This window comes from Diceros bicornis, chromosome 5, assembly GCF_020826845.1.
Source record: "Diceros bicornis minor isolate mBicDic1 chromosome 5, mDicBic1.mat.cur, whole genome shotgun sequence".
Taxonomy (NCBI): Eukaryota; Metazoa; Chordata; class Mammalia; order Perissodactyla; family Rhinocerotidae; genus Diceros; species Diceros bicornis.
Window position 1 is genome coordinate 69471870 of NC_080744.1, and position 16497 is coordinate 69488366.

At 37.3% G+C, this 16497-nt stretch overlaps 1 protein-coding gene across 5 annotated transcripts in view; it reads left to right on the forward strand.

Annotated features, from left to right (window-relative positions):
- SCAPER (S-phase cyclin A associated protein in the ER) overlaps positions 1-16497 on the forward strand; it is a 440234-nt gene that overhangs the window by 87297 nt on the left and 336440 nt on the right. Inside the window, exon 1 of one of the 5 annotated variants that reach the window (XM_058542153.1) lies at positions 13072-13259. The exons of 3 other annotated variants lie outside the window; for them this stretch is intronic. In XM_058542153.1, coding sequence (XP_058398136.1) covers positions 13202-13259 — 58 coding nt within the window. In that variant the 5' untranslated portion in view covers positions 13072-13201. Of the gene's footprint in view, positions 1-13071; positions 13260-15397; positions 15565-16497 lie in introns of those variants that run through there. One more of the 5 variants, XM_058542154.1, reaches the window with a different exon arrangement.

The window sequence follows — 16497 nt, forward strand, 5'->3', positions numbered from 1 at the left end:
GACTATAACAAAGGCATTGCCACCTTCACATTATGGATTTTCTTTTTTTCCCATCTTGGTCTTAGTAAGTTTTGTTGGCTTACAAGTAATATTCCTTACTTTTACGCAATATATTGTCCTTGGTTTCTCTACACAGACTAGTAGTAGAAAATTGAGAATAGGATTCTTAGGAAAAGGTAGGAAAATGTGGAATCATAAAGTTTAGTTTCTGTATCTTGAAAGAGTCTGAGAGAAATGTATTAAAAATCAGAATTGTGAGGCCGGCCCGGTGGCGCAAGCGGTTAAATGCACGTGCTCTGCTGTGGCGGCCCAGGGTTCGCTGGTTCAGATCCCGGTGCACACTGATGCACTGGCAAGCCATGCTGTGGTGGCATCTCATATAAAGTGGAGGAAGATGCGCACGGATGTTAGCCCAGGGCCAGTCTTCCTCAGTAAAAAAAAAAGAGGAGGATTGGCAGATGTTAGCACAGGGCTGATCTCCTCACACACAAAAAATAAATAAATAAAATCAAAATTGCAAAAAACTTAAAGGAATCGTGATGTTAGCACATAGCATGCTTTTGTTTAAAGCAGTACTCTTAGATTATTCATGAGTGTGACCCATTTGATTGAGATGAAATAATAGATCTTGATTATAACTAGGCTTAAAAATACTCTTGTTAATATATCAGGAAATGTTGTGTTTGACCACTTTGGTCTTCAGTTTTAGGGTTTTGATACATTGTTATATACAGTGAATTATGGTATATATCTTAAATAATTTATAGTAACAGTAGCTATAGTACTGAAACTTGTAATGATATGGTATAAAAAGTGATTTTTGTTAAAGTTAACAGATTGAACCCATGCATTTACTTTGCTCTTTCCCTAAACTCAACTAAAATGATATAAAAGGATTTAAAAATAGGACTTAAGGAAAAAGAGACAGGAGAAGAGATGATATGAACAAATTTTTGGAAGTTGGAAAGCAGAAAGACCAGTGGTGACATTTGAGTGAGCTAGCTGGATCCTTAAGCTCAGAGAATGGGCAAAACTGTAAAGCAATCCAGTTGCTCCCAAAGGGATCAGATACTGGTGGGAGCAGGTATCTCTGGAAGTGAGGGTAAAGGGTAGGGGTTATATGTTAAGAAGCATCCCGAATTCTCCCCTCTTCCCCTCAACTCTGAATAATAGAATGACTGTATCTCCCTCACCCCAGCAGAATACTGGAGATTTATTCTCTAGAGAAGGTAAAAAGGTGGTATCTGACCCTGAGGGATACCAGGCACATTGGAAAGTGGGAGTAGTGTATTGAAAACAAAGAGATTAAGTCAAAGACTGTCTATAAAGATGAGACGCCTCATCATCGCTTCTACTTGAAGCCCTGTTCTCCCACTGACCTACCAGGTTTCCAGATCAAGAGAACCCACACGTAAGGAAAACATGCAGGTTTGATATAGATCATGAGATATTGGTCTTTGAGGCTGATACTGTAATTGGATGAATGTCTGATAGTCTTGGGAGACTTTGACAATCTGAGGCCAGATTGTGGACTGTGGCCAGATTATTGCAAAGATGGGTGCTAACAGTGGTTTTATATAAATGAATTCCTTTCTTAAAAAAAAATGTTGATTTTTTTAAGAAACCATTTCTTCCATAATATTCTTAATAATCCAATCTATCCTTTTATCCTTTTTTCATTTTTTGGAAATTTTTAAAATTTCTTCCATCCCTAGGCATGTATACCATTCCCACTGTCAAGTGGTAGAGTCTGTTTCTCCTCCCTTTGAAATGTTGGTTGGCCCTGTGACTTGATATGGTCAATAGTATGTGACCAGAGGGATGTTCAGTAGGTTGGCAGCCTAGCCCATAAGAGGCCTTGCAGCTTCCATTTTCTCCTTGTTGGAAGCCAGCTGCCATGTAAAGAAACCCAGGATAGGCCACAGACCATGTGAAGAGAAAGAGGCTACAAGAAGGAGAAACCTAGCTGTCTCAGCCAACACCTAGTACCAAGGCTCAAGCATGTGGTAAAGCCATCGGGAACATTCTGCTGACATGCTGGCTGACACCATGTGGAGATGAGATGAGCCTCCTCAGTGGGCATTCCTAAGATTCCTGACTCAAAGAATTGCATGGAAATAACATGGTTAGTGTTTTAAGATGCTAAGTTTTGGCTTGTTATATAAAAATAGATATTGAGAGTATCCAATATTTGAATAACGTGGGTTATAGAAAGAGGGAGAAAGGAAAGGAGGAAATCACAAAAGAGATAATTAAAGGAAATTTCCTTTAACAGAAGAATATAAGTTTCTAGATAAAAATGGCCCGTTAAATGCACCCTGCAATGGATGAAAACAGAGTTGACACTAAAACATGTTGAGAAATTTATGAATAGTACAGATGAGGAGAGGCTCTAAAAAATTAGAGAAAATAATCAGTTTATATACAAATGACCAAGAATTAGAATGACATCTGCTTTTGCCAAACTATCACTAGATGCCACAATAAAATTGAGCCATGTCTTCAAAAATTCTGAAGGAAAATAATTTTTAATCTAAAGTTCTATGTCCCCCCCAAAATTTTGTGTCTAACCAAATTATCCATTAAATGTGAGAGTAGATTAAAGATATTTTCAAACATGCAAGGTCTCAAAAATTTTTTTACCTTTGAGGACCCAGTTACTGCTGGAGGGAACCAGATGGAAGAGAGGCAAAGGTAACAATTCTGTGGTGGTGATTCCAGGGTGATAGCTGTGTAATGGGTCTAGAGAGCAACCAGTCCAGATTTGTGATGGTCACAGTGCTCAGGAAGAGAGGAATCCAGGAAGATAAATGAAATTCTTAAAACATCTGATGTGTTTGCACATATTAAGAAGAGATTTAAAATTTAGGAGAGTTGGGGTTGAATTAATTCTAAGTATAATAGAAAATAGCCAGTCCTAGTGGTCTAGTGGTTAAGATTTGACACTCTCACTGCTGTGGCCCAGGTTCGTTTCCTGGTCAGGGAACCACACCACCTGTATGTCAGTTGTCATACTGTGGCAGCTGCACGTTGCTATGATGCTGAAAGCTATACCACCACTATTTCAAATACTGGTGGTATTCAAATATCTGTCACCCATGGTGGACAGATTTCCGCCGAGCTTCCAGACTAAGACAGACTAGGAAGAAGGACCTTTCCACCCACTTCTGAAAAAATTGACCATGAAAACCCTATGAATAGCAGCAGAGCATTGTCTGATACAGAGCTGGAAGGTGAGAGATGATGGTGCAAAAAGATTGGGCAGGGTTCTGCTCTGCTGTACACAGGATCGCTAAGAGTCAGAATTGACTCAGTGGTGCTAACAACAGCAGTGGAAAATATTGAGGCTAAATCCTGGAAAGAAAAGTGATGGGAAAATGCAGAGAAGAACGTAAGAGGCACACCTGTAAATGGAGTCTGAGAGGGATGGAGCAAAAGCAACATTTGAAGAGAGAATCGCTGAGAATTTCCCCAAACTGTCAAAAAACATCGTCTCATATTCAAGAAGCACTATAAACTCCAAGCAGGAAAAGTACAAAAGAAATCTCATTTAGATGCAATATAATAAAAATACGGAAAATCCGAGAAAGAAAATCCTTACAAGTACAGACCTACCTCATTTTATTGTGCTTCGCAGATACTGCATTTTTTATAAGACCCTTTACCAGCAAAAAGATTGTGACTCACTGCAGGCTCAAATGATGGTTAGCATTTTTTAGCAATAAAGTATTTTTTAATTAAGATATGTATGTTGTTTTTTAGATGTAATGCTATTGCACACTTAATAGACTAAAATTGTAAACATAACTTTCATATGCACTGTGAAACCAAAAAATTCGTGTGACTTGCTTTATTGTGATGTTCGCTTTACTGTGGTGGTCTGTAACTGAACCCACAGTATCTCCGAGTTATGCCTGTAGTCAGAGCTAAAAAAAAGAAAAGTATTTTCAAAGGAGCAAGAGTAAGCGGATAGCTAGCGAAAGCCAGATGACAGTGGAATGGCGTCTTTAAGGTGCTAAAAGAAAATAACTGACAAGATAGAATTCTATATCCAGCAGAAATATCCTTCAAAAGTAAAGGTGAAATAAAGACTGTTCTAGACAAAAATTGAGAGAATTTGCAATCAGCAGACCTACACTAAACAAAGTGCTACAGAGAATTTTTCAGATGGAAGGAGAATGATCCCAGAAATACATGAAGGAATGAAGAACACCAGAAGGAGTAAATATGTGGATAACATTAAATGTCTTTTGACTGTGTGAAACATAATGTCTTGTGGAGCTTGAGATATATGTAGAATGAAAATTTATTACAATAATCTGAAAGACAGGAGAAGAATACGTAGAGTTTATATTTTTAGGGTCTTGGCATTGTCTGGGAAGTTATGAAAGTACTAATTTGTATTAGACGTTGTAAGTCAGTGATGTATGTTGTAAACTCAAGAAAACCACAGGGATGAGTTAAAGAATGTTAAACTAATGACATTTTTGATTAATTCAAAAGAAGGCAAGAAAAGAGAGAAAAGAAACATAAAACAGATGAGACAAACCAAAAACAAACTGTAATATGTTAGAAGTAAATGCAAATATATCAATTCCCACATTAAATGTAATTGGTCTAAATATTAAAATTTAAAAACAAATTATAAGACTGCATTAAAAATAAACCCCAACTATATTCTGCTTACAAGAGATACATCTTCAATATGAAGATGTAGAAAAGTCAACAGAAAATATGGGAAAAGATATTCTGTGCATTTTCTGTTCAAATCAAAGTTAGTGTTGCTCTAATACCATGCAAAAAAGACAAAGTAGACAAGAAACATTTTAAAGAGATTTTTTTTAATCATTAAAGGGTCATTTCAACAAATAGATAAAATAATTCTAAATTTATATGTATGTAACATATATTTAAAACATATAAAGCAAAAACTGACAGAGCTGAAAGGAAAAGTTGAAAGATCTGTGCTCCTACTGGGAGATTTTTACATAACTGTCTCAACAACTGACAGTACAAGTAGACAAAAATCAATAAAGATATAAAATAGCTAAAGAACCTGGTTAATGAACTTGACAGAAGTGATTTGTCTAACAAATAATGTTTATTCTTTTCCATTCTTTTTTCTTTTGATGCTTCAATCTGGAAACTTTTTACTGATATGTCTTCTAGTCCACTAATTCTCTGTTCTGTATGTCTGATCCATATTTTCTTGAATATATTAATAATAGCTATTTTAAAAAGTCTGTACCTGAAAAGTAACATATCTGAACTACTTGTGGATTTGTTACTTTAAAAACATTTTTGGGGGGGTTTCCGTTATTTGACCCTGTTTTTTTTAGCATGCCTCATAATATTTAATTGAATGTTTAACATGGTGTATTAAAAATTATAGATCCTTCTTCTAAAAATATTTTTTTTTTCTTCTGGCAAGAAGATAGAGAACAAGCAGATCACCTTAATCTGGTCAGGTTTGGTTTGAGGTTTTATTAAAGTTTGATGTGTTTTAGTTTTGTCCTTATTCCTTTTGGGGTCTCCACTGAAAACCTGGGGTGTTTGCCAAGGCCACTACATTCCTGAATTCCAACTTTTGTTTCCTCAGCACTATACAGTTGCTGAAATATCTGCTTAGCTCGTTAGCGTTTCAGCTGCTGCTTTCTGTTGGGTGTCTTGGAGTCTTGCCCTGTATGTGCAAAGCTTAGCAGTTGTCAGACTTCTTAGGGGAAGATTAAATGCAGATTTTTTGGCTCACTTTCGTGCAGTTACCCCCTCTCCAATATTTTTGCCCCTGAAGTCCCAGTTGCTTTAGACTCGTGGAACGCCAGTATCTGTCTCAGCCAGACAGGACTGCTGGTTTCTGCTAGGGCTCACTTCCCCTGGACTGTGAATTCCAGATGTCTTCAGGGAAAATTCTACGGTGAATGTGGATCTCATGTTGTGTTCCTTCCCTTTTCTCAGGAATTGTAGTTCCTCAAATCTTGCTTATATTGGTTGCTTTCCAATGCCTTTAAACAGTTCATTTATATGTTTTGTCTAGCTTTTATAGTTGTGTTTGGCAGAAAGAGGGTTAATTTTGATACAGGCTACTTTGTCATGCTGTAACTGTAAGTCCAAATACATATTCAAGCATACATGGAACATTTAACAAAACTGACACGTGCTGAGCCATTAAACAAGTTTCAACAAATTTCGGATTATTGAACTCATTCTGTCTCTCTGAACACAGTTGAATTAAGCTAGAAATCAAATACGAACAGATAGCCATATGATTCTCAAATTTTTGGAATTTCAGAATGTTTCTGAGTAATCCATGAGTCAGAGAACAAATCACAATAACAAGTAGAAAATGTGAATTAGATGAAAATGAACATTTAAAATCTTATGGGATTAAGGTAAAGCTATGCTTTGAGGAAAATTTCTAGTCGCAGTTGCACATATTAGAAAAGAAGAAAACCTAAATTCCACATTCTTTGTCCATCTCAAGAAGTTATAAAAGAACATCAAGTTAAATTCAAGGGACATAGAAGGATAGAAAAGATATAGGTGAGAATAGTGAAAATCAAGAGAGCCAAAAGGTAGTTTTTCAAATAGACTAATAAAATTAGCAGACTTCTAGTAATACTGATTAAGAAAACGAAGAGGCAAGGCATAACACCAGGAATGAAGTAGGGGTGTTGGTGGAGATCTCACAGATATTAGAAAGATAATAGGAAGATATTATGAACGATCTTGTATGCCAAATTTAGAAACTAAGAGGAAATTGACAAATTCCTTGCAAAAGACAATGTAACAAAGCTTGCATAGCAAGAATTAGAAAAACTTGAAGGAACTTAAGTATAAGTCTATAATTAAACATTTTTTCAGAAGGAAATTCCAGGTTAAGATGGCCTTGCTTGTGAATTCTTCCCAACATTTAAGGTAAAAATAACATCCATCTTATAGAAACTCTTCCTGAGTATTAAAAAGTGGAGCTCGTTTTATGAAGCTAGCATAACCTTGATATCAAAACCTAACCAGGATATTCTTTTTTTGTTCGTTTGTTTGTTTTTTAATTTTTTGTTTATTGCAGTAACATTTGTTTATGACATTGTAAAAATTTCAGGTGTACATCATTGTACTTCTATTTCTGCATAGATTACATCATGTTCACCACCCAAATACTAATTACAACCCATCACCACACACATGTACTGAATTATCCCTTTCACCCTCCTCCCTCCCCCCTTCCCCTCTGGTAACCACCAATCCACTCTCTGTCCCTATGTGTTTGTTTATTGTTGTTATTATCTACTACTTAATGAAGGAAATCATATGGTATTTGACCTTCTCCCTCTGACTTATTTCACTTTGCATTATACCCTCAATGTCCATCCATGTTGTCACAAATGGCTGGATTTCATCGTTTCTTATGGCTGAGTAGTATTCCATTGTGTATATATACCACAGCTTCTTTATCCATTCGTCCCTTGATGGGCACTTAGGTTGCTTCCAAGTCTTGGCTATTGTGAATAACGCTGCAATGAACACAGGGGTGCATGTACCTTTACAAATTGGTGTTTTCAAGTTCTTTGGATAAATACCCAACAGTGGAATAGCTGGATCATATGGTAGTTCTATCCTTGATTTTTTGAGGAATCTCCATACTGTTTTCCACAGTGGCTGCACCAGTTTGCACTCCCACCAGCAGTGTATGAGAGTTCCCTTCTCTCCACATCCTCTCCAACACATGTTGTTTCCTGTCTTGTTAATTATAGCCATTCTGACAGGCGTGAGGTGATATCTCATTGTAGTTTTGATTTGCATTTCCCTGATAGATAGTGATTTTGAACATCTTTTCATGTGTCTGTTGGCCATCTGTATATCTTCTTTGGAGAAATGTCTGTTCAGGTCTTTTGCCCATTTTTTAATTGGGTTGTTAGTTTTTTTGTTGTTGAGATGCATGATTTCTTTATATATTTTGGAGATTAAGCCCTTATCAGAAGTATGGTTTGCCAATATCTTCTCCCAATTGTTAGGTTGTCTTTTCGTTTTGTTGATGGTTTCCTTTGCTGTGCAGAAGCTTTTAAGTTTGATGTAGTCCCATTTGTTTATTTTTTCTATTGTTTCTCTTGCCCTGTCAGACGTGGTGTTTGAAAAGATGTTGCTAAGACCGATGTCGAAGAGTGTACTGCCTATGTTTTCCTCTAGAAGTTTCACAGTTTCAGGTCTTACATTCAAGTCTTTAATCCATTTGGAGTTAATTTTTGTGTATGGTGTAAGGTAAGGGTCTACTTTCATTTTTTTGCATATGGCTATCCAGTTTTCCCAACACCATTTGTTGAAGAGACTTTCTTTTCCCCATTGTATGTTCTTGGCTCCTTTGTCAAAGATTAGCTGTCCATAGATGTGTGGGTTTATTTCTGGGCTTTTGATTCTATTCCATTGATCTGTGTGTCTGTTTTTGTGCCAGTACCATGCTGTTTTGGTTACTATAGCTTTGTAGTATATTTTGAAATCAGGGAGTGTGATATCTCCAGCTTTGTTCTTTTTTCTCAGGATTCCTTTAGCTATTTGGGGTCTTTTGTTGTTCCATATAAATTTTAGGATTCTTTGTTCTATTTCTCTGAAAAATGTTGTTGGAACTTTGATAGGGATTGCATTGAATCTATAGATGGCTTTAGGAAGTATGGACATCTTACCTATGTTAATTCTTCCAATCCAAGAGCTCGGAATATCTTTCCATTTCTTTGTGTCTTCTTCAATTTCTTTCAGAAATGTTTTATAGTTTTCGGTGTACAGATCTTTCACCTCTTTGGTTAAGTTTATTCCTAGATATTTTATTCTTTTTGTTGCAATTGTAAATGGGATGGTATTCTTAATTTCTCTTTCTGCTACTTCGTTGTTAGTGTACAGAAATGCAACTGATTTTTGTATGTTGATTTTGTATCCTGCAACTTCACCATATTCGTTTATTACTTCTAAAAGTTTTCTGGTGAATTCTTTAGGGTTTTCTATATATAAAATCATGTCATCTGCAAATAGTGACAGTTTCATTTCTTCCTTTCCAATTTGGATCCCTTTTATTGCTTTCTCTTGCCTGATTGCTCTGGCTAGGACTTCCAGGACTATGTTAAATAGGAGTGGTGAGAGTGGGCATCCTTGTCTGGTTCCTGTTCTTAGAGGGATGGCTTTCAGTTTTTCAACATTGAGGATGATATTAGCTGTGGGTTTCTCATATGTGGTCTTTATTATGTTGAGATACTTTCCTTCTATACCCATTTTATTCAGAGTTTTTATCATAAATGGATGCTGTATCTTGTCAAATGCTTTCTCTGCATCTATTGAGATGATCATGTGATTTTTAGTCTTCATTTTATTAATGTGGTGTATTACGTTGGTTGATTTGCGAATGTTAAACCATCCCTGCATCCCTGGAATAAATCCCACTTGATCGTGGTGTATAATCTTTTTAACGTATTGTTGTATGCGATTTGCTAGTATTTTGTTGAGGATTTTTGCATCGATGTTCATCAGTGATATTGGCCTGTAATTTTCTTTATTTTGTGTTGTCCTTGTCTGGTTTTGGTATCAGGGTAATGTTAGCTTTGTAGAATGAGTTAGGGAGCTTCCCCCCCTCCTCAATTTTTTGGAAGAGTTTGAGAAGGATAGGTATTAAGTCTTCTTTGAATATTTGGTAGAATTCACCAGGGAAGCCGTCTGGTCCTGGACTTTTATTTTTTCGGAGGTTTGTGATTACTGTTTCGATCTCCATACTGGTGATTGGTCTATTCAAATTCTCTACTTCTTCTTGATCCAGTTTTGGAAGGTTGTATGATTCTAAGAATTTATCCATTTCTTCCAGATTGTCGAATTGGTTGGCATATAGCTTTTCATAGTATTCTCTTATAATCTTTTGTATTTCTGAGGTGTCTGTTGTAACCTCTCCTCTTTCATTTCTGATTTTACTTATTTGTGCCTTCTCTCTTTTTTTCTTGGTGAGTCTAGCTAAAGATTTGTCAATTTTGTTGATCTTTTCAAAGAACCAGCTCTTGGTTTTATTAATTTTTTCTATTGTTTTTTTAGTCTCTATTTCATTTATTTCTGCTCTGATTTTTATTATTTCCCTTCTTCTACTGATTTTGGGCTTGGTTTGTTCTTCTTTTTCCAGTTCCTTTAGGTGCATTGTTAGATTGTTTATTTGAGATTTTTCTTGTTTGTTGAGATAGGCCTGTATTGCTATAAACTTCCCTCTTAGAACCGCTTTTGCTGTATCCCATAAATTCTGGCATGTCGTATTTTCATTTTCATTTGTCTCCAGGTATTTTTTGATTTCTTCGTTAACCCAGTCATTGTTCAGTAGCATTTTGTTTAATCTCCACGTATTTGTGGCTTTTCTGATTTTCTTCCTATAGTTGATTTCTAGTTTCATACCGTTGTGGTCAGAAAAGATGCTTGGTATTATTTCAATCTTCTTAAATTTATGGAGACTTGTTTTGTGGCCTAATATGTGATCAATCCTGGAGAATGTTCCATGTGCTTTTGCAAAGAACGTGTATTCTTCGGTTTTTGGATGGAATGCTCTGTATATATCTACTAGGTCCATCTGTTTTAGTGTGTCGTTTAAGGCCATTGTTTCCTTATTGATCTGCTGTTTGGATGATCTATCCGTTGGTGTAAGTGGAGTGTTAAAGTCCCCTACTATTATTGTGTTACTGTCTATTTCTGTTTTTGTGTCTGTTAATAATTGCTTTATATATATAGGTGCACCTACATTGGGTGCGTAGATATTTACAAGTGTTATATCCTCTTGTTGGATTGTTCCCTTGATCATTATGTAATGCCCTTCTTTGTCTCTTTACAGTTTTTGTTTTAAAGTCTATTTTGTCTGATATAAGTACTGCTACCCCAGCTTTCTTTTCATTGCCATTTGCATGGAGTATCTTTTTCCATCCCTTCACTTTCAGTTTGTGAGTGTCTTTAGGTCTGAAGTGTGTCTCTTGTATGCAGCATATATATGGGTCTTGTTGTTTTATCCAATCAGCCACCCTATGCCTTTTAATTGGAGCATTTAGTCCATTGACGTTTAAAGTAGCTATTGATAAGTATGTACTTACTGCCATTTTTTAACTTTTTTTTTTTTCTCAGTGTTTTAGTAGTCCTTCTCTGTTCCTTTCTTCTTCTATACAGAATTGATGGTCCCTTTAGTTTGACCTTTGTCTGAAAGCTGTACTCTTAACTCCCCTCCTCCCTCCTTTTATGTTTTTGATATCATATCTAACCTCTTTTTTGTGTATTAGTATCCATTACGTTCTAATCATGGAAATAGATAATAATTCCTATTTGTGGTCTTCTCTTTTCCCCTTAAATCAGTCCCTTTAACATTTCTTGTAGCACTGGTTTCTTGGTGACAAACTCCTTTAATTTTTGCTTTTCTGGGAAAATTTTAATCTCTCCTTCCATTTTGAATGATAACCTTGCTGGGTAGAGTATTCTTGGCTGTAAGTTTTTTCCTTTTAGCACTTTAAATATATCATGCCATTCTCTTCTAGCCTGTAAGGTTTCTGCTGAGAAGTCAGCTGATAGCCTTATGGGGTTTCCTTTGTATGTAACTTGACATTCTCTTGCGGCTTTTAGGATTCTCTCTTTATCTTTAATTCTGGACATTTTGATTATGATGTGTCTTGGTGTGGGCCTCTTTGGGTTTATCTTGTTTGGTGCTCTCTGTGCTTCCCGTACCTGGATGTCTGTTTCCTTCCTTAGGTTAGGGAAGTTTTCATCTATTATTTCTTGAAATAGATTCTCTGCCCCCTTGTCTCGCTCTTCTCCTTCCGGGACGCCTATAACACGGATGTTAGTGTGCTTGATGTTGTCCCAGAGGTCCCTTAGACTGTCCTCACTCTGTTTAATTCTTTTCTCTTTTACCTGTTCACCTTGGGTAATTACTTCTAGTCTTTCGTCCAGCTCACAGATCCGTTCTTCTGTATCCTCTACTCTGCTTTTGAGTCCCTCTAATTAATTTTTCATTTCCAGTATTGTATTCTTCATTTCTGATTGATTCTTTTTTATATCTTCCATTTCTTTGTTGACATTCTCACTGAGTTCATCTATTCTTCTCCCCAGATCGGTGAGCATCCTTAACAGTCTTAGTTTGAACTCTCTGTCAGGTAGGTTGCTCATTTCTGTTTCACTTAGTTCCTTTTCTGGGGTTTTGTCCTATTCCCTTACTTGGAATGTATTCTTTTGCCTCCTCATTTTGCCTCTTTCCCTGTGCTTGTGTCTATGTATTAGGTAGGTCAGCTACGTCTCCTGCTCTTGGATAGGTGACCTTATGTAAGTGATGCCTTAGGAGGCTTCCAGTGTGCTTCCCTCAGTTCTCAATGTTCCAGGGGTGACCCCTATGTGGGCTACGTGTGTCCTTCTGTTGTGGCCTGTTTGCTCTCCCTGTAGGCGCCCAGGGAGGCTGAGTTATGCTCCTGGCCAGCTGTTGTAATGCTCAGCTGCTTGTAGTTGTTGCAGGCCCTTCAGTCTCTTTATCAGGTGTGGGGAGCCCCAGCACAGTTGGCTGCAAGTTCTAATACCACATTTGTGTTGCAGTATTTCTTTTAAGTGAGTAGGCCCCCAGCGTGGCAGGTTGTTAGGCTCAGGGCCTTACAATTGCTGTAAGCCTCTAGCCTATTAGGTCTCTTGTCAGCTCTCTGAGGATTGCAGCTGGGTGGGGCTGGCCTCAGGCACAGGAGCACCCAATCATTTCAGGCTTTGGAAGGTGGGGCAAACCTCCTATGTCGGTCTTTGAGAAGCACAAGTCTTCTGCAGCTGACAAACCCTGCCGCCCACAGGTCCACACACACAGTCAACACAGTCCTGCCCCGTGTGAGCACCCCAACCTCCCCAAGCGGACCTAGTCTCTCCACGGCGGGAGCCCCACACACTCCGCCACCGCCCCACACTCTCCACCCGCTCCTTGTGCACACCCTGCCATGCTCAAGTCGGCTCAGTTGCCAGGCTGCAGAGAATCCAGTCACCAATCTATGCAGGCCCACAAGTTGCCTGAGGGCTTGTTGTTGGGTGGGGCCAGTCTCTAGGGTGGGCTGCCTGCCCTGGCTGAGCTGGATTAAATCGGTGCTCTCGCGGGTGGGGCAGACCCTGGGCTAGCAGGCCTCAGGGAGAACTCCAATGGCGTCTGTGTCAGCACGCCCACACTGGGCCACAACAATGGCCGCCGCCAATGTCCCAGTCCCTGGAGAAGTCTCACCCCTCACCGAGATGCACTCAGGGCCTATTAGGTGAGTCTCTTGTCACCAAAGCACTGTGCACCTTTCTTTCTGGTGATTTTAGGATGCTTTCTGAAACGGGTGAGTTTGCGTGCGGGCCCTTTAAGAGCCAGTTTTAGTTTCTTTGTGAACCGGGTTTTCTGGGGGTGCTCCCCAATGCTTTAGTAGCAGGCAAAGTGAGATATTATGCCGCTGGTCTCGATTGTGCTGCGTCCACACAGTGCCCACAGCGGGGACGCTCCCCGGCTCAGGGCCCCGCGCCTCTAGGGAGGCTGTGTACCTGTGAGCTGCTCGCGGCGGCTGTGAAGCCGGCGGCTTGTGAAGGCGGCGTTTTTCCTCTCCAGAAGGGAGTCTCTGCCTCTCACCTCAGTTAGGATTGTCCGTTGTTGCAGGAGTTCCTCTTATCCAGTTTTCAGTTCTGTCTCAGGGGTAATTTTTCCATGAATAGTTGTAAATTGGCTGTGTCCACAGGAGGAGGTGAGTTCTGAGTCTGCTTACACCGCCATGTTGACTCCGCCTCCTAACCAGGATATTCTAATAGAGCATTTTCTCTTGAACACTGATGTAAAGATCCTAAACAAAATATTAGTGAATTAAATACAGTGATAAATAAAAGTGATAAGAAATCATACTCAAGTTGGGATTATTCCAGAGCTTTTCAATTATTGGTTGTATTGACTTGAATTTAGTGCTACTTTCTTAATGACATTTGTAAAATTTAAAATATTGTATAAATTCTGGAATGTAAAAACTATGATATGAAATGCAATTTTGAGGTTTGTGCACTTCGAAGATTATTCTAAGTATTTAGAAGCTCTCTGGCAGTTTAATAGCATGATTTTCTATTCACAAAAAACTTTCTTCGTTATGGGAATAATTTTTCAATATAGTTTTTACTGAAGGTTCATTAAAAATGTAATTTGTCCATAACTAATTTCTTAGTGTCTAAGAGACTTATGTTGTAGTTTCTATTTGATATACTCTTTTGACTTGCTTCAGTTATTTCAATTTTTTTTTTTAAATTACATGATAGTATTTGTGTTGGCCATCTTATTGGTTAATGGATTAGGTCCAAGTTTTAAGCAGTATTCCTTTCTATAAGAAAACTTTCAAAGAGGGGCGTTTTTCTTTCCTTTAAAAAGTAAAATTATTAATCATATTACTCTTAAGAGTAAGCCAGTTAAATTAACTGGAAACTAAAATCTTTTGTTAAACTTAATTTCATAATTTAGTTGTTTTTTCTTTTGGTTTGTGTGGTTTTATAAAGTTGATTTTATAATTTTTCTTTTAATTTATATATATATCTAAAGGATAAAGCAGTAATGTATAACATTATTAGGTGATAAGTTTTTAAAAAGTTAAGCATGGATGAAATTGAACATAGACTGGATAGTATATTATTTAAGGCATTATTATTAATTTTGTTGGTTATCATAATGATATTTTTATACTAAAAAAATTCCTATCTGTTAAAGACATATACTGAGTATTTACAGGAGAAATGATATGATGTCTAGGATTTGCTTTAAAATGTTTCAGAAAAAACAATAGGGAAGGAGAAATAGGTGAAATAAGAGTGGCAGAATAATTGGTAATAGTTGATAATTATTGAAGCTGGATGATTGGAATATGGGGTTCATAATACTATTTTCTCTATGTTGTGTATTTGAAAATCTTCATAATAAAAAGTTAAAAAAAACACAAAATGAACTTAAACATACCTTCCCCTTACAGATTTCAAAGTCTAGACCTTTGAAGTAAAAGATTACAAGTTCTGTCAAATCTTTATTTTAAAATATAATACACAATATATTAACATAGTCACTGTATTTTAAAAATAGTATAATGAGTTAATATACCAGTTATAAGAATGAGCATTTTGTAAGTATTTTTTTCCTTAAAATAAAATTCCTTCCTTTTAGTGAATCTTGTGATGGTATGGTCTGTGATACTCAGACAAATTGTAGTTTTTGCAGTAATGTACATTTTCAATTTTTCAGAAATAAGCTTCTGAAATCAGCTTACTTTTTCATATTAATTTTTTATACCACCTTTGTTGAGATACAATTTATATACCATACAATTCACCCATTTAAAGTATACAATTCATCTATTTTTAGTATATTCACAGATATGCACAGCTATAACCACAGTCAATTATAGAACATTTTCAACACCTCAAAAAGAAATCTCTTGGCAATGATTCTTTGGATTTGACACCAAAAGCAAAGGCAGCAAAAGCCAAAATAAACAAGAGGGACTACATCAAACTAAAAAGTTTCTGCACAGCAAAGGAAACCATCAAAAAAATGAAAAGGTAACCTAGAGAATGGGAGAAAATATTTGCAAATCATATATTTGGTTAGGGGTTAATATCCAAAATATATAAAGAACTCATACAACTCAATAGCAAAAAACAATCCAATTAAAAAATGAGTAGAAGAACTGAATATACATTTTTCCAAAGAAGATATCCACATGGCCCACAGGGCCATGAAAAGGTGCTCAACATCACTAATCATCAGGGAAATGCAAATCAAAACTACAGTGAGATACCACCTCACACCTGTGAGAATGGTTGTCATCAAAAAGACAAGAGATAACAAGTGTTGGCAAGTTTGTAGAGAAAAGGGAATTCTTGTGCGCTGTTGGTGGGAATGTAAATTTGTGCAACCACTGTGGAAAACAGTATGGAGTTTCCTCAGAAAATTAAAATAAAACTATCATATGATCCAGCAATCCTACCTCTGGCTGTATATCTATAGGAAACAAAATTACTATCTCAAAGAGATAGGTGCACCACTATGTTCATTGCAGCATTATTTACAATAGCCAAGACATGGAAACAACCCAACCTAAGTGTCTGCCAACAGATGAATGGATAAAGAAAATGTGTATAGGGGGCTGGCCTGGTGGCGTAGCGGCTAAGTGCGTGCGCTCCTCTGCTGGTGGCCCGGGTTCGGATCCCGGGAGCGCACCAACGCACTGCTTGTCCGGCCATGCTGTGGTGGTGTCCCACGTAAAGTGGAGAAGATTGGCCTGGATGTTAGCTCAGGGCCAGTCTTCCTCAGCAAAAAGAGGAGGATTGGCATGGATGTTAGCTCAGGGCCGATCTTCCTCACAAAAATCATAAATAAATAAAATAAAATGTGTATATACGTATATACACACACACACACACACATATACCATGGAATATTATTCAACCATAAAAAAGGAAATCCTGCCGTTTGTGACAACATAGATTGAC